At 44.1% G+C, this 18340-nt stretch overlaps 1 protein-coding gene across 9 annotated transcripts in view; it reads right to left on the bottom strand.

The window, feature by feature from the left end:
* The window catches only part of COLEC10 (collectin subfamily member 10), a 205677-nt gene that overhangs the window by 7222 nt on the left and 180115 nt on the right, over positions 1-18340 (bottom strand). For all 9 annotated transcript variants that reach the window (XM_056522654.1, XM_056522653.1, XM_056522658.1 and 6 more), the window contains 4 exons: positions 17198-17269; positions 11863-11934; positions 5687-5740; positions 4001-4096 (listed from right to left, as the gene is read on the bottom strand). In XM_056522654.1, coding sequence (XP_056378629.1) covers positions 4001-4096; positions 5687-5740; positions 11863-11934; positions 17198-17269 — 294 coding nt within the window. The remainder of the gene's footprint in view (positions 1-4000; positions 4097-5686; positions 5741-11862; positions 11935-17197; positions 17270-18340) is intronic.

Below are 18340 nucleotides of genomic sequence, written 5' to 3'. Positions count from 1 at the left end.
AACAGATTGCCCAGCAAGCCCAACAGATTGCCCAGCAAGCCCAACAGATTGCCCAACGAAATCACCAGCTGGCATACTTGACCACCGTGACACTGCAACTTCAGTCACAGATACAGCAGCTGCTGCCACAGACACAGCAGCTGCAACAACCATCTCCTCCGCCGGCTCCTGCAACTCCTCCGCAGCAACCGGCCGCTCCTAACCCCTGCTTGTCCCTGCCAGACAAATTTGATGAGGACTCTAGACTCTGCCGTGGTCTCCTTTCTGGAAAGGCCTTGTCTGGGGCCACACCACTCTGGGACCGCAATGATCCTGCCACAGCCACAGTCCAGTCCTTCTTCGCTGAGGTCCGTGGTGTCTTCGAGGAGCCTGCCCGAGCTTCTTCTGCCGAGACTGCCCTGCTGAACCTGGCCCAGGGTGTTTCTTCCGTTGGCGAATACGCCATTCAGTTCCGTGCTCTTGCTTCCGAGTTGTCCTGGAATAGTGAGGCTCTCTGCGCGACCTTTAAAAAAGGCCTATCCAGCAACATTAAAGATGTTCTGGCCGCACGAGAAACTCCTGCTAACCTACATGAACTCATTCATCTTGCCACTCACATTGACATGCGTTTTTCCGGATGGCGTCTGGAGCTCCGCCTGGATATGGACTTTGTTCGCACGAGGCGTTTTTTCTCCCCGGCTCCTCTCTCCTCTGGTCCTCTGCAAACCGTTCCTGTGCCTCCCGCCGTGGAGGCTATGCAAGTTGACCGGTCTCGCTTGACACCTCAAGAGAGGTCACGACGCCGCATGGAGAATCTTTGCCTGTACTATGCCGGTACCGAACACTTCCTGAAGGATTGTCCTATCCGTCCTCCCCGCCTGGAAAGACGTACGCTGACTCCGCACAAAGGTGACACAGTTCTTGATGTCAACTCTGCTTCTCCACGCCTTACTGTGCCTGTGCGGATATCTGCCTCTACCTTCTCCTTCTCTACTATGGCCTTCTTGGATTCCGGATCTGCAGGAAATTTTTTTTTGGCCTCTCTTATCAACAGGTTCAACGTCCCTGTGACCAGTCTCACCAGACCCCTCTACAGCAATTGTGTTTACAATGGAAGTTTGGACTGTGCCGTGCGTTACCGCACGGAACCCCTCCTAATGTGCATCGGACCTCTTCACGAAAGAATTGAGTTTTTGTTCCTCAGGTTCTTTGGACCCAAGAAGAGGGGGAGACCCAAGGGGGGGGGGTACTGTTACGCCGAGCGCTCCGGGTCCCCGTTCCTCCCCGGAGCGCTCGCCTCATCCTCGTTGCTGCAGCGCCCCGGTCAGATCTCCTGACCGGGTGCGCTGCGGTACCGCCTCCAGCCGGGATGCGATTCGCGATGCGGGTGGCGCCCGCTCGCGATGCGCACCCCGGCTCCCGTACCTGACTCGCTCTCCGTCGGTCCTGTCCCGGCGCGCGCGGCCCCGCTCCCTAGGGCGCGCGCGCGCCGGGTCTCTGCGATTTAAAGGGCCAGTGCACCAATGATGGTGCCTGGTCCAATCTTCCCAATTACCTTGATTAGTTTCCACCTGTGCACTCCCTACTTATACCTCACTTCCCCTGCACTCCCTTGCCGGATCTTGTTGCCCTTGTGCCTAGTGAAAGCGTTCCCTTGTTTGTTCCTAGCCCGTGTTCCTGACCTCCTGCCGTTGCCCCTGACTACGATCCTTGCTGCCTGCCCCGACCTTCTGCTACGTCCGACCTTGCTTCTGTCTACTCCCTTGTACCGCGCCTATCTTCAGCAGTCAGAGAGGTTGAGCCGTTGATAGTGGATACGACCTGGTCACTACCGCCGCAGCAAGACCATCCCGCTTTGCGGCGGGCTCTGGTGAAAACCAGTAGTGACTTAGAACCGATCCACTAGCACGGTCCACGCCAATCCCTCTCTGGCACAGAGGATCCACTACCTGCCAGCCGGCATCGTGACAGTTATGTGCCCATTAAAGTTTTGGCCTATAATATAATGTAATGTTCCATAAAATACCATAATAAGCAGATTGAACATTAGAGGAGCAGCAAACACTGCAGGCAGCTATACCCGCTTGGAGCAGCCAGATGATGTCAAGTGAGCAAGAATACAAATAGAACGTGAGTAAAGTTGGTCATCAAAGTAATGATCAATCATTCCTGCCAACAAAACCCTCCCCAGATTGCTTAAAGGAATCTGTGTATTAGATGGGCATTCTAAATTTGAATGGGGATAGGGCTCACAGACAGCTGCATAACACTGGGCAGTACATGAGAAAATACCAAAATGCCTTTTCTGATATGTCTTTCTGCTCTGTAGTTACTGGCTGACGCCTGCACCTGACAGACTTTCTGCTCTGCCCACCCAATCTCTGACATCACTTCCTGTTTTATAACTAATGGCTGAAACTGCATCTGACAGACTTCCTGCTATGCCCACCCGATCTGACATCACTTCCTGTTTTATAACTAATGGCTGAAACTGCATCTGACAGACTTCCTGCTATGCCCACCCGATCTCTGACATCACTTCCTGTTTTATAGCTATTGTCTAAACCTGTGAATATAGTCCAATCAGAACCTCCTACAAAAGGAAGCATTACCCACCTGTCGACAGCTGTTTCGAGGGTTCTTGTATCAGTACAGAGGGAAATCTACTGAAAACTATTGAAATGTTCATATAAACAGCATCGCCATTATTTCTATTTTATCTTATTCTTTTAACTACTCTCCAGTTGATCATGGAATACATAAATGTGCGAAGTCCACCTGCCATAGAGATGCTTTTTCGTAGGTACTCATTCTGGCTAATAAAGGGGGGTCCCAACCATTACATTCATCAATACTTTGACATTAAATTGGGCACCCACAAAGGTCCCGCAGTACAGCTGCAACATTTTGGTTAGCACAGTTTCCTTACACTGGTTTTGTTTCCGAACAGGGGAGTAACTACATGGTGTCTGTATGGTCTCCACATTACTGCTTGGATTTTACCTAGTACTGCGGTACTCTTCCACGTTCCAAAAACATACAGATGGGTTAACCGGCTTGGCTTCCTATGAATCTGACCCCTTTGTGTATTTCAGATTAGATTGTGAGCCTAGTTGAGAACAAGAACTGATTTGAATTGTTACCATCTCTGGACAATGTTACAGAATATGTTGGTGCTTTACTGTATAAGCAACTGGAAATAGGTAAGTCCAGAATATCCTAGGAGGGGCAAACAATAGAAAATCCAAATAAGAGTCTGGAACACATGGACATCCCACCGGGGCAGCGGCTCAGTTCAATGAGACAAAAAGTAGTGCGGCGGTCATAAAATCCTTTTGTTCCTTCATAAAAACATCACAATGCAGATGACTCAAGCAGGAAACTAAGCGGCTTGGCGTGTTTCAAGGTTCCCCTCTTAGTCATAAGCTTATGATTAAAGGGGTACTCCGCCCCTAGACATCTTATCCCCGATCTCGGCTGTTCACCCCAGACATCCGGTGCACAGAGCGAACTTCACTCCGTGCCGGATGACTGGTGATGCAGGGCGGAGGCTCATGACATCACGGCCACACCCCTCTTGTGACGTCACGGCCACACACCCTCGATGCAAGTCTATGGGAGGGGGCGTGACGCCCCCTCCCATAGACTTGCATTGAGGGTGTGTGGGCGTGACGTCACAAGCTGGGCGTGACTGACGTCATGAGCCTCCGGCGATGCACCCGACTCACTAAACGAACACCTGGTGCAGCAGGAAGATCGGGGGAGTCCCCAGAGGCGGGACCCCCGCAATCAGACATCTTATCCCCTATCCTTTGGATAGGGGATAAGATGTCTAAGGGCAGAGTTCCTCTTTAATCATAAGCTTATGACTAAGAGAGGAACCCTGAAACACGCCAAGCAGCTTAGTTTCCTGCTTGAGACATCTGCAACCTCAAAACGCTTCAAGCTTCATTGTTTCCTGCATCTGTATTCTGATGTTTTAATAATGTTAGGTCCTTGTATGAAACAGCAGTAAACTCACCATTTTTTACAAATTGTAAAGAGGACTTGAGCTGAGAGACTTTTACATCCAGCTGCCCGACTGCTCTGCGATATCTTCCACAGTCACAAAAGGTGCCTGAATATAAGAGAATCGATATATCAGGTACAGGTGATGATTCTGCTTTACTTTACAAGGTTTTTCTATTGCTGACTTTAGACTTTAGATTTTTAGTGGCATCATGGCAACCCCACCACTTGGGCACCAACGAAGTCGGCCAAGACGTAAATCAATCATGTCTGAGGACCAAAGGAAAATATAAGCTGCAGGTGACGGCCATTGTGTAATGCCATTTCACCACATTAAAAACGCATTTCAATTTGAGTAATCTGTACCCATCCGCGCGGAATTCCACAGTAATATTCCTCATGGACATTCTACGGCACTGTTCACTGTTCACTGTCCCCACGGCAGAAATACAGATTCCGACGTCCACAGAAAGAACAGACTTGTCTATTCTTTCTCTGGATTCCGTTCAGAAATGCATTGCCATCTATGAGATGCTGCATTTCCGAGCGGTCCTAGCCCCTGCCGGATCATTCACATGTGCGGAATGTCTGCCCATATTTTCCAAGAGGACATCCCGTGTGTGAACATAGCCTCAACCTCTCCAATGGCTAAAATGGTCTGAATCTCAAGAACAAGACATGAAATTTGATGACCCCTTAAAGGGGTACTCCGCCCCTAGACATCTTATCCCCTATCCAAAGGATAGGGGATAAGATGTCAGATCGCCGGGGTCCCGCTGCTGGGGACCCCGGGGATCGCTGCTGCAGCACCCCGCCATCATTACTGCGCAGAGCGAGATCGCACTGCACGTAATGACAGGCAATACAGGGGCCGGAGCATCGTTACGTCACGGCTCCGCCCTTCGTGACATCACGGCCCGCCCCCGTCAATACAAGTCTGTTTTAAAAGAGATTTAATGGCTTAGATGATGAAGTCAGTATTAGATTTTTTTTTGTCAGTTTAGTACAGGGAAGTATATAGGGAATGTTACTCAGGGCTTCACAGTGTTGTCTTTGTCCTCATCTGTTCCATTACTGATCGTTGTCTTATCCATTTATAACATCATTCAAACATCATCTCCAGTTCCTGTCATCTAATGGTAAGCTTCCATTTCATTTTACTTCTGATTTTAATACTTGCTTGAATATTTTCTTTGTATCAGCTAGATGGTCCTCCTCTTTTGCCTTACTGTAGGTCCTAGTGGTATCTGAGTACTGGGAGCCAATGTTGGCGTCCAAAAATGGCGACTGCTACAGGTGAAGCCAAGTTTTGCAGTCTAGTGACCAGCCTGCATCCTTACAATGGCAAACTCTAATATGTTATAAAGGGATACATCAAGGTTTTCATCACAATAGTGCTGTAGGCTAATATATATATATATATATATGTGTGTGTGTGTGTAGGTAACATCCTATCGAATCCTGTCCAATCTATTCTGTCCAATCACATCCGGATGCATCTTGCTGACGAGTTTACATTGACACTCATTACCCCCGATGCCTTATATCACCATTATCAGGTGTCAGAAAGAGGGTATCCAGAGCGTCTATGTAGCCCAACGTCATGCCAGAAGTGGGCACTAAACTCAGCTACACCTGTATACATGATATTTATGTTAAACTACAATCATATCTGCCATTGGTAATATGGGTACTGTACCTGGTTTCCCCTTTCCTCCCAGTAGTCCAGGTAATCCTTTGTATCCTTTGTCACCTGAAATACACATCACATGTGACTGATAACAAATCATTTCTACTTAGTAATACAGTATGCAGTTGGTTTATACAGCGTGCACCAATGTAATCTCTGCATCTGTATCAGGCGTGAGAATACGGAGAATACAGACACAGCTTATCTGCACTTCTGCTCTCTGCTATTGGGGTATGTTCTCACATATATACGCAATAGATTTTATACTGTTTTACATTTTTTATGTACATAGATATGAGATAGATATGAGAGATAGATAGATAGATATGAGATAGATAGCTAGATATGAGATAGATAGATATGAGATAGATAGATAGATATGAGATAGATAGCTAGATATGAGATAGATAGATATGAGATAGATAGATATGAGATAGATAGATATGAGATAGATAGGCTGCATTCACACCACGTTTTGTACATACGGGTGCCGGATCCGGCGGGGGGAGGGGCAAACCAGGCGCTCCCGTAAAACGGCCGGATCAGCCCGTGACTCCATTTTCTTTCATGACCCGACCGGAGTCAAACGGTGACTCCGGTCGGCTCAGTTTTGACCCGTATGCGGTTTCCTGATCGGACCTAAAACCGTAGTTTTTGCCCCTCCCTAGGGTGACCACATTTCCTAACTGCCATTCAGGGACACTTACTTTCACAAGTGCATTTTGTCAAACTTATACGTGAGACTGGCAAAAACGAACATTTTTTTCCTAAAACGCGATGTTGACAACTGGGTGATGACACTGAGAATGGCAACACCCGATGGTCAATCGATTACAAAAAAAAATTAAAAAATTTAATAAAAAAAAGGGAAAAAACTGAGGAAATGCAAAATACAGAAAATATATTCCAGAATTATATTTACTAAAAACAGCCGAAAGATAGGACAGGTCCCCTACGCTAAATACTGTTTCTCTAAATCAGTGTTTCCCAACCAGGGTGCCCCCAGCTGTTGCAAAACTACATCTCCCAGCATGCTGGGAGATGTAGTTTTGCAACAGCTGGAGGCACCCTGGTTGGGAAACGCTGCTCTAGATCATACATAAAACTGAATTCACAAGCCAATATCCATGGCCGGAGGAGAGACTTGTCCGTTTCCATCTCCCCATAGAGTCATAGTGACCTAGCCCCCTTACCTATGTGTAGTAAATAAACTATTATAACAGAGTCCTGTTACCTTGTCATTTCTAACGCCACATTTACCATGACGTTGGTGACTGCTCGGTATTATTAAAGGGGTACTCTGGTGAAAACCTTTTTTCTTTTAAATCAACTGGTGCCAGAAAGTTAAACATATTTGTAAATTACTTCTATTAAAAAAATCTTAATCCTTCCAGTACTTATTAGCTGCTGAATGCTACAGAGGAAATTCCTTTCTTTTTGGAACACTGATGACATCACGAGCACAGTGCTCTCTGCTGACATCTCTGTCCCATTTAGCAACCGTGCATAGCAGATGCATAGCAGATGCATAGCAGATGTATGCTAAGGGCAGCATGGTGGCTTAGTGGTTAGCACTGCTGCCTTGCAGTGCTGGGACCTTGGGTTCTAATCTTACTAAGGACAACAATAAATAAAGACTTATTATTATTATTATAACGTCAGCAGAGAGCACTGTGGTCGTGATGTCATCAGAGAGCATTCCAGAAAGAAAAGAATTTCCTCTGTAGTATTCAGCAGCTAATAAGTACAGGAAGGATTAAGCTTTTTTAATAGAAGTAATTTACAAATCTGTTTAACTTTCCGGAGCCAGTTGATTTGAAAGAAAAAAAGGTTTTCACCGGAGTACCCCTTTAAGCCACTGTCTGCAGTGTCACCTTTAGTACAGCCAGGAATGACAGGCAGGGTCACAGTGACCACAGGGCGCAACTTTGGCCTACAGGCGACTGCAGTGACTGGCCATCCCAGATGTTAAGTTGCAGTAAGGACCTGTTCACACAGACATGAGGGAGCAGTCCCATTTATATGCACTAATGACACATCACAAATGAATGCAGCTCTAGGATCACACAGGCCAGATGGGAGCTGCAGCCCCGCCACCCCGGCTCATCATACCCACCACACACACTATAACAGACGATCATGTCACTGTGTCTGTGCCCAGGCAGGGGACGTGTGCCATCTGACTGCCCCTCACACACTCACTGCGCAGGTTGCCGACCAGCTCGGAGTGGCTGGCTCCCTCTGACTTCCAGCCCATGACTGCACAGAGATCCCCGCCCCGGCTGACGTCACCGTCGTCACGTGACTCGGCCGCGCACACTGGACAGTACTAGGCGATGCTGATCTGATTCGGCGATCGCATAGTATAAGGAAGTGACTGTCACAGCACAGTAGCGGTCGGCGGACAGTGGCTCACGGGCTCAGATCATTCCGGGACACTGCATTGTCCTGGAATGAGGGTGACCGGGACCTGGGACAGACTCTCCAAATGGGGGACTGTCCCGGGCGATCCGGGACACGTGGTCGCCGGATCCGGCACCCGTATGTATAAAACGTGGTGTGAATGCACCCATAGATAGATAGGAGATAGATAGATATGAGATAGATAAATAGATATGAGATAGATAATGAAACACACATAGATAGATATGAGATAGATATGAGATAGATAAATAGATATGAGATAGATAATGAAACACACATAGATAGATATGAGATAGATATGAGATAGATAGATAGATATGAGATAGATAGATAGATAGATATGAGATAGATATGAGATAGATAGATAGATATGAGATAGATAAATAGAGAGAGAGATAGATAGATAGAATGATAGATAGATAAATACAGTCATGGCCTTAAATGTTGGCACCCCTGAAATATTTCAAGAAAATGAAGTATTTCTCACAGAAAAGGATTGCAGTAACATATGTTTTGCTATAGACATGTTTATTCCCTTTGTGTGTATTGGAACTAAACCAAAAAAGGAGGAAATAAAGCAAATTGTGCATAATGTCACCAAACTCCAAAAATGGGCTGGACAAAATTATTGGCACCCTTTCAAAATTGTGGAAAATTAAGATTGTTTCAAGCATGTGATGCTCCTTTAAACTCACCTGGGGCCAGTAACAGGTGTGGGCAATATAAAAATCACACCTGAAAGCAGATAAAGAGGAGAGAAGTTCACTTAGTCTTTGCATTGTGTGTCTGTGTGTGCCACACTAAGCATGGACAACAGAAAGAGGAGAAGAGAACTGTCTGAGTACTTGAGAACCAAAATTGTGGAAAAATATCAACAATCTCAAGGTTACAAGTCCATCTCCAGAGATCTAGATTTGCCTTTGTCCACAGTGCGCAGCATTATCAAGAAGTTTGCAACCCATGGCACTGTAGCTAATCTCGCTGGGCGTGGATGGAAGAGAAAAATTGATGAAAGGTGTCAACGCAGGATAGTCAGGATGGTGGATAAGCAACCCCAAACAAGTTCCAAAGAGATTCAAGCTGTCCTGCAGGCTCAGGGAGCATCAGTGTCAGCACAAACTATCCATCAACATTTACATGTAATGAAACACTATGGCAGGAGACCCAGGAGGACCCCACTGCTGACACAGAGACATTAAAAAGCAAGACTACATTTTGCCAAAATGAACTTGAGTAAGCCAAAATCCTTCTGGGAAAACGTCTTGTGGACATCATTCTACTGTTTACCGAAAACAGAATGAGGCCTACAAAGAAAAGAACACAGTACCTACAGTGAAATATGGTGGAGGTTCAATGATGTTTTGAGGTTGTGTTGCTGCCTCTGGCACTGGGTGTCTTGAATGTGTACAAGGCATCATGAAATCTGAGGATTACCGACAGATTTTGGGTCGCACTGTACAGCCCAGTGTCAGAAAGCTGGGTTTGAGTCCAAGTTCTTGGGTCTTCCAGCAGGACAATGACCCCAAACATACGTCAAAAAGCCCCCAGAAATGGATGGCGACAAAGTGCTGGAGAGTTCTGAAGTGGCAGCAATGAGTCCAGATTTAAATCCCATTGATCACCTGTGGAGAGATCTTAAAATTGCTTTTGGGAAAAGGCGCCTTCCAATAAGAGAGACCTAGAGCAGTTTGCAAAGGAAGAGTGGTCTAACATTCCAGCTGAGAGGTGTAAGAAGCTTATTGATGGTTATAGGAAGTGACTGATTTCAGTTATTTTTTCCAAAGGGTGCTCAACCAAATATTAAGCTATGGGTGCCAATAATTTTGTCCAGCCCATTTTTGGAGTTTGGTGACATTATGTCCAATTAACTTTTTTTCCTCCCTTTATTTGCTTTATTTCTAATACACACAAAGGGAATAAACATGTGCAGAGCAAAACATGTGTTACTGCAATCCTTTTCTGTGAGAAAAACTTTTTTTTCTTGAAAAATTTCAGGAGTGCCAACATTTACGGCCATGACTGTAGATAGAATGATAGATATGAGATAGATATGAAATAGATAGATAGATATTAGATAGATAGATATGAGATAAATAGATATGAGATAAATCGATAGATATGAGATGGATAGATAGATAGATATGAGATAGATAGATAGATATGAGATGGATAGATAGCTAGATAGATAGAGAGATACAAAAAAGGATAAGTTGGCCAGCACATATTGATACACAACTACTGCATGGACCCGGCATACAGGTGCACGCTGCTAGGCTAAATATACACAAACAGGAAAATACAGCAGCACATTGCTAGCACAAAGATACAGATAAAACATGAAATGCTATATTGCTACAATGAAAAATGAATGATTGAGGTGCTTTGCTTACCATTTGGCCAAATAGTTTGTACCATCCCACCACGATAAGGTGACCTCATTGGGATGGAACCTACACTATGAATGTGCCTCTGAGCAGTCAGTTACCAGGCTTGTAAGGTCTGAGACATCCAGCACCTTATAAGACGGGTGGGGTGCAGGAACCAACATGGAGGTAGCTGGCCAACTTATCCTTGTTTGTGTTATACATATAAGGGAGTGGCTACCTCCATGTTGGCTCCTGCACCCCACCCATCTTATAAGGTGCTGGATTTCTCAGACCTTACAAGCCTGGTAACTGACTGCTCAGAGGCACATTCATAGTGTAGGTTCCGTCCCAATGAGGTCACCTTATCGTGGTGGGATGGTATAAAAATGTAGCATTCATGTTTCATCTGTATTAGAGATGAGCGAACTTACATTGAATTCGATTCGTCACGAACTTCTTGGCTCGGCAGTTGATGACTTATCCTGCATAAATTAGTTCAGCTTTCAGGTGCTCCCGTGGGCTGGAAAAGGTGGATACAGTCCTAGGAGACTCTTTCCTAGGACTGTATCCACCTTTTACAGCCCACCGGAGCACCTGAAAGCTGAACTAATTTATGCAGGATAAGTCATCAACTGCCGAGTCGAGAAGTTCGTGACGAATCGAATTTACTGTAAGTTTGCTCATCTCTAATCTGTATCTTTGTGCTAGCAGTGTGCTGCTGTATTCTCCTGTTTGTGTAGATAGATAGATAGATAAATAGATAGATAGATATGACATAGATAGATATGAGATAGATATGAGATAGATAGATAGCTAAATAGATAGATATGAGATAGATATGAGATAGATAGATATGAGACAGACAGATAGATAGATAGATAGATATGAGATATAGATAGATAGATAGATAGATAGTGTAGATAGATAGATATGAGGGTTAGAGATACAGTATATTGTAAATGAGACATTTGTAAAAACACGAGAACATTCCACTAGGTGGAGCCAGTTCATCATTATATGGATTAAAAGTAACTTTTATTGCATCAATAGAAATTTCAAGTCAGCTACATGGTAAGAATAGATTCTGTGCAGTCTAAGGCTGGGTACATACATAATATTTCAGCCAAAACCAGGAGTGGGTCCGAGACACAGAAAAAGGTGCAAATCTTTCCATTATAGTCTTTCTCTGTGTTGGTTCCTCCACTCCTGGTTAAAAATACTGCGCAAATACTCCATGTGAACTCAGCCTAAGTATTATTTGAGCAGAATAACATGGCGGACATAAAGCTGCGGGACTTTGTGTGAATGTTAGTGAAATCTCTAGGTCTGGAGTTTCTACCTTTTTATTACTATGTGATTTTCTATCAGTTTTAGATTAAAAAGTCACCAACTTACCTTTGCTTCCAATTGGGCCGATTTTGCCAGTAAAGCCGTGATCTCCGTCATTGCCGAGTGTTCCTTTATAGCCTGAAAGTAAAGGATACAAGATGAGCGCCCAAATGTGACCGGTCTCCCAGCAGATTATAAAGCTATAACCCACCTGTCTGATATGGTGTGGGTCCCCTTGTGCCCTGACCTGTTGGCACATGGACTCACCAGATCCGTGATGTGTCCTGTGGTGTCTGGCGTCAGATCCCAGAAGGGCAGGATTACACAAAACTTTTGTTAGGCCAGAAAAAAATGGCACAAAAACCTGTTCCCTCATTTTGCCATCCTAAAATTTAGTTTTTGTGGGTGCTTTTTTTTTAAAATAGGTTTTATTAGTATAGTTTTTTTTTTTTTACCTTTGGCATTGCTACCAAAGGATTTCTATTGAAGAATTTTGGGGACGGGGGGGGGGGGGGGGGGACGTTTGGGGACACACCAGTAAAAAATACTAATATTAAAGGGGTTCTCCGGTGGAAAACTTTTTTTTTTTTTTTTTCAAATCAACTGGTGCCAGAAAGTTAAGCATATTTGTAAATTACTTCTATTAAAACATCTAAATCTTTCCAGTACTTATTAGCTGCTGAATACTACAGAGGATACTCTTTTCTTTTTGGAACACACTGCTCTCTGCTGACATCACAGCACAGTACTCTCTACTGACATCTTTGTCCATTTCAGGAACTGACCAGAGCAGCATATGTTTTCTATGGGGATTTTCTCCTACTCTGGACAGTTCTTAAAATGGACAGAGGTGTCAGCAGAGAGCACTGTGCTCGTGATGTCAGCAGAGAGTTCTGTGTTCCAAAAAGAAAATAATTTCCTCTGTAGTATTCAGCAGCTAATAAGTACTGTAAGGATTAAGATTTTTTAATAGAAGTAATTTACAAATCTGTTTAACTTTCTGGCACCAGTTGATTTAAAAAGAAAAAAGTTTTCCACCGGAGTACCCCTTTAAATACACATGGCATTTTTTTTTCTCCCATAGAAGTCTTCATCATACCCTCAACATGCTGGAATTTTGGGGGGAAAAAATGCAATTGAGTATAAAAACAACACAAAAGGGTGCAATAAATGGCAAAAAAACCTCCTCACCACGTGGGTCTCTCTTTTCATATTTTCTATTTGGCTGTAGAGTTTTGGACCCCCTCCCCCACTTGGTGCGGCCTCAATATATCAGACTTGTTTTTCCAGCTCATCCCCACTGATCTAGAGAATATGGAGCCTCTGGAATATCACCACTTCTAGCTGGCCCTGTAATGCTAAGGATTTTCCCTACTGGACCTTTAAAAGGGAAAAACAAAATAAAAAAAAAATTAAAAAATTCAAATCAAATGGTGCCAGAAAGTTAGGGTGGGTTCACACCATGATTTTACTATACGGTTTCGGCATACGGTTGCATAAAAAAAACGTATGCATCCGTACAGAAAACCATGCTCATAGACTTCCCATTCAAAACCGTATGCACCATATTGTATTCTGTTGTCTCCGTATTCCAAACCATACGTTTTTTTACTTTTTTTTTTTTCTCCGGACAGAAAACCGTAGCCTACCACGGTTTTTGGCCCGCGTGAAAAACTGTATTAAACCGTATATGTTTTTTTTAAACATGGGAATCAATGGGAACCGTACAGAACCGTATGTGCGTACGGTTCCATCCGGTTTTCACCATCCGGTTTTTGACTTTCCACTGTTTTTTTTTCTTGGAATTTCAATCAAACAAGTGAAACTTTATTCATAATGGAGTGAAAAGTTCAAAAAGTATAAGTTTTTTCGTAAAAAACGGATGCACACGTTTTGATACAGTTTAGTCAGGTTGAGAGGAATCCGTTTTTATTATCAAAAACCTGATACAGGAACTGTATTGCAAAAACGTGGTGTGAACCCAGCCTTATACAGATTTGTAAATGACTTCTATATAAAAATCTTAATCCTTCCAGAATCAACTGCTGTACTCTACAGAGGAAGTTGTGTAGTTCTTTTCTGTCTGACCACAGTGCTCTCCGCTGACACCTCTGTCCGTATCAGGAACTGTCCAGAGCAGGAGAGGTTTGTTAAGCGCCCTTCAGATATATCCAATGTCTGGCAGTGTTTTCCTCCGGGGTGCAGCGGAAAGAAACTGATGGTAGAACTGATCACATTCATTTGAATGGGACAATTCACAATCATCCGGCGTCTGAATTGGGATGCCGGACGGTTGGACACGTCGGGCGGCACCGGAGAGGGGAACATAGTGGACAATGGACGCTGGATGCTAGATAACTGATGACAACTAATGCACATTGTCATCAGTTGTGGCATCAGTTGCGGCTGAGTTCACCTAATGCCGGACACCGGACATTTGTGAACCCGGCCTTATTGGGATTTACTCCAACTCTGGATAGCTTCTGACACAGGCAGAGGTGGCAGCAGAGAGCACTGTGGTCAGACTGGAAAGAACTACACAACTTGCTCTGTAGTATACAGTAGCTGATAAGTACTGGAAGGATTAGGATTATTAAATAGAAATAATTTACAAATCTTTTTTACTTTGAGGCACTAGTTGACTTGAAAAAAAAATAAAAAATAAAAATCTCCGAAGTTCCCCTTTAAGATATTGTAGACTGAGCTGCTGAACCTGATACAATAATCTCTTGTCAATCCCGTAATACAAGAGCTAAGAGTCTGGAAATATTTTCGGTGGGTTGGTTTATAGTTATGGACACAGTCCAACCATTTTCGCCAGGCTGCGGAATGAGTGAATTGCTTCATTCATAGAGTAGGGAACACACACGGATCGGATTTCAGAACATCAATGATGCTTTTGCAGACATTTTAAATGATTTTCCAGAAAGGAAATATGCACTTGTCTGCTTTACGATGGAGACCACGTTCCTCCTGCCACCATCTCACAGTGGAACCGACACATCAGTCTGGTCCTCACCGACAAAGCAGCATACACAAGTCACTGCCTCCTATAGCAGTGATCTTCAACCTGTGGACCTCCAGATGTTGCAAAACTACAACTCCCAGCATGCCCGGACAGCCAAAGGCTGTCCGGGCATGCTGGGAGTTGTAGTTTTGCAACATCTGGAGGTCTGCAGGTTGAAGACCACGGTCCTATAGGATCATCACACTCCTTCCCCGCTGCTGCTGACATCATTCAACTTATCTGCCAGGCCCATTGGTGTAGCGTCCATATGGGCAGACATAACAGCAGCTGCCCGACACTGGTCGCTACAGCTAAGTTTACTATTGACTAAGACTCCCAAGTCCTTTTCTACGTCAGTCGTCCCAAGTGTTCTCCCATTTAATACATAATCCCAGCCCGGATTTTTCCTCCCCATGTGCAGTACCTTACATTTATCAGTGTTGAACCTCATCTGCCACTTCCCAGCCCAAACCTCCAACCTATCCAGATCCATTTGTAACAGTGCACTGTCCTCTATTGTGTTATCTACTATACACAGTGCACTGTCCTCTATTGTCTTATATACTATATACAGTGCACTGTCCTCTATAATGTTTACTGCTTTACAGAGTTTAGTATCATCTGCAAAGATTACTACTTTACTAATCAACCCCTCTACAAGGTCATTAATGAATATATTAAATAGGACAGGACCCAAGACGGACCCCTGTGGTCCCCACTAGTAACAGTCACCCCATCAGAATAAGTACCATTAATAACCACCCTCTGTTTCCTATCACTGAGCCAGTTACTTACCCACTTACACACATTCTCCCCCAGCACCATCCTTCTCATTTTATGCACCAACATTTTATGTGGCACCGTATCAAATGCTTTGGAAAAATCCAGATATACGACATCCAGCAATTGCCCCTGGTCCAGTCTGGAGCTCACCTCCTCATAGAAGCTGATCAGGTTAGTTTGACAGGACCGATCCCTCATAAAGCCATGCTGATATGGAGTCATACATTTATTTTTATTAAGATATTCCAAAATAGCATCTCTTAGAAAACCCTCAAACAATTTACATAAAACGGAGGTTAAACTGACAGGTCTATAATTTCTTGGCCATGCAACTGTTATAGGGCAAGTGGGACTTGAGGGCCGACTGTGGAAACTTCCCTTTTTCTTGCACTATGCTGATCGGGCAGCAGAACTCACTCTAAAGGGGCACAGTGATGCACAATCGAGCAGCACATAGGCAATCCTTTACCAGACACCCAGTATAACAGCGCATCAAGCTCTGACTTTGGATGCTTGGCGGAGTATTGCTGATGCGCTGCTGGATAGAGCTCCACTGCACCGCCTTCAGAGTGAGTTCTGCTGCGCAAACAGCATAGTGCATAAGGGGGAGGGGGGATGGGTGCTGGTTGGCTAGTGGGCTCCCCATAGCAAAATCAGGAGGGGTGGGGGGAGGGGGTCTGATTCTTATTTTTCCTATGGGGCCCCCTGAATTTGTGACATGTACATGTGTGACACGTAACTGCTGTCTGCATCTACAAAGTCCCGAGAATACACAGGTCACTTTCTCCGACAAGATTAGCACACTCCACCCGCTGCTGCTGTCTTCAGTTCCATTATCTGATATTGTACTTGCAGTGTTTCCCAACCAGCGTGCCTCCAGCTGTTGCAAAACTAAACTACTAAACTCTCAAACTGGTTGAAAAACCCTGGTCTACACTAACATAATCACATGAGGGGACTGGACAGGTCACTGCCTCCCTCAATCCCAACATGCTCCTCCTCTGCTGCTGTATAATATACTTTCTCTGATAGCTAAATTAAATGTACATAGATGCATTTTGTACATTTTGGCAAAAAAAAAAAAAAAAATCACCTTTCTAATTTACTTCATACGTTTTAATCTCCTTTTTTTTTTTTTTTTTTTTTTTTTTTATAGAAATCATGGCTATAAAAAAACAAAACAAAACACTAAATACCATCCAGAACATATTCCTGTCCAGCTGCAGCATCATCTTTGTTCCAGCTGAAGCGCAGGCAGGAAGTGAGGGCGGGACCAGCACTGCTCTGTGCCCACTCCTGTCCTATCAGACTGTAGCATGAAAACAGAGAGGAGGGGGATACAGAGCAGCCTGCAGTGATTGGATGTAGATACCCAGCACAGCACAGCAGACTCAGGGAGGAAGTGAATGCATGGGGAGTGAGGGCGGACTCAGTGCCTGCCTAGGACATCCCCCTTCCTAAGCAGTGGATGTCAGAATGAGTGAGAAGCAAAACAGAGGGAATTTTGAGCCAAATACAGAAGCTAGACAAATAAAAACACGTAAAGAGTCTGCATGACCTAGTGCGTAATATAGAAGCATTTTTTTCTTCCTGTGAAAAACAGCCACTTACCTTTTAAACCCTTGGGACCTTCCTTTCCTTGTTTTCCAGGTTCACCTGTGTCACCTTTTTCACCAATGTCACCTATAACACAGGGGGAGAATTAAGAAGCAACTCAGCAAACATGGCGCATCAGTATCTGACCAGGTCGCCAGTAAAACGATTTCTGAAGGCCCACCCTAATCTTACATGCAAATATAAGCTGCGGAACCCTTTGTAGAACTTTAAAGGGGTACTCCCGTGGAAAACATTTTTTTTTTTAAATCAACTGGTGCCAGAAAGTTAAACAGATGTGTAAATTACTTCTGTTTAAAAATCTTAATCCTTCCAGTACTTATCAGCTGAATTTTTTTTCTTTTTGAATTTCCTTTCTGCCTGACCACATTGTTCTCTGCTGACACCTCTGTCTCTGTCAGGAACTGTCCAAAGTAGGAGAAAATTCCCATAGCAAACAAATCCTGCTCTCGACAGTTCCTGACACAAACAGAGGTGTCAGCAGAGAACACTGTGGTGAGATAGAAAATAAAAAATAAAAAAAAAATAAAGAACTTCCTCTGTAGTATACAGCAGCTGATAAGTACTGGAAGGCTTAAGATTTTTTTTAAATAGAAGTAATTTACTAATCTGTTTAACTTTCTGGCACCAGCTGATTTAAAAAAAATGTTTTTCAGTGGAATACCCCTTTAAGGTGCAGAAAAACACCACAAATGTATTGTGATTTTTTTTGCCCATAATTAGAGTTGAGCGAACTTACAGCGAATTGGCTCGTAGCGAACCTCACAGCTCGGCTGTTGATTACTTTAGTCTGCAAAAATTAGTTCAAATTTCCAAGGGCTCCGGTTGCCTGGAAAAGTCCGGGATGGCAATCTTAGGTCTCCTAGGGCTGTATCCACCTTTTCCAGGCAACTGGAGCCCTTGGAAAGCTGAACTAATTTATGCAGACTAAAGTAATCAACAGCCGAGCTGCGAGGTTTGCTACGAGCCAATATACTGTAAGTTTGCTCAATTCTATCCATAATTATGTGCAAATGCAGAAACATGCCGCTGTGATAGCGACCCACCTGGGGATCCACCTATTTCACTGTGGATTGATAACTGACTTCTATTAAAAAAATCTTTACCCTTCCAGTACTTTTTAGCAGCTGTTTGCTACAG

Source organism: Hyla sarda, chromosome 5 (genome assembly GCF_029499605.1).
Source record: "Hyla sarda isolate aHylSar1 chromosome 5, aHylSar1.hap1, whole genome shotgun sequence".
NCBI classification, from domain to species: Eukaryota; Metazoa; Chordata; class Amphibia; order Anura; family Hylidae; genus Hyla; species Hyla sarda.
Note: the sequence above shows the minus strand (reverse complement) of the source record. Positions and strands in the feature narration are given on the sequence as shown.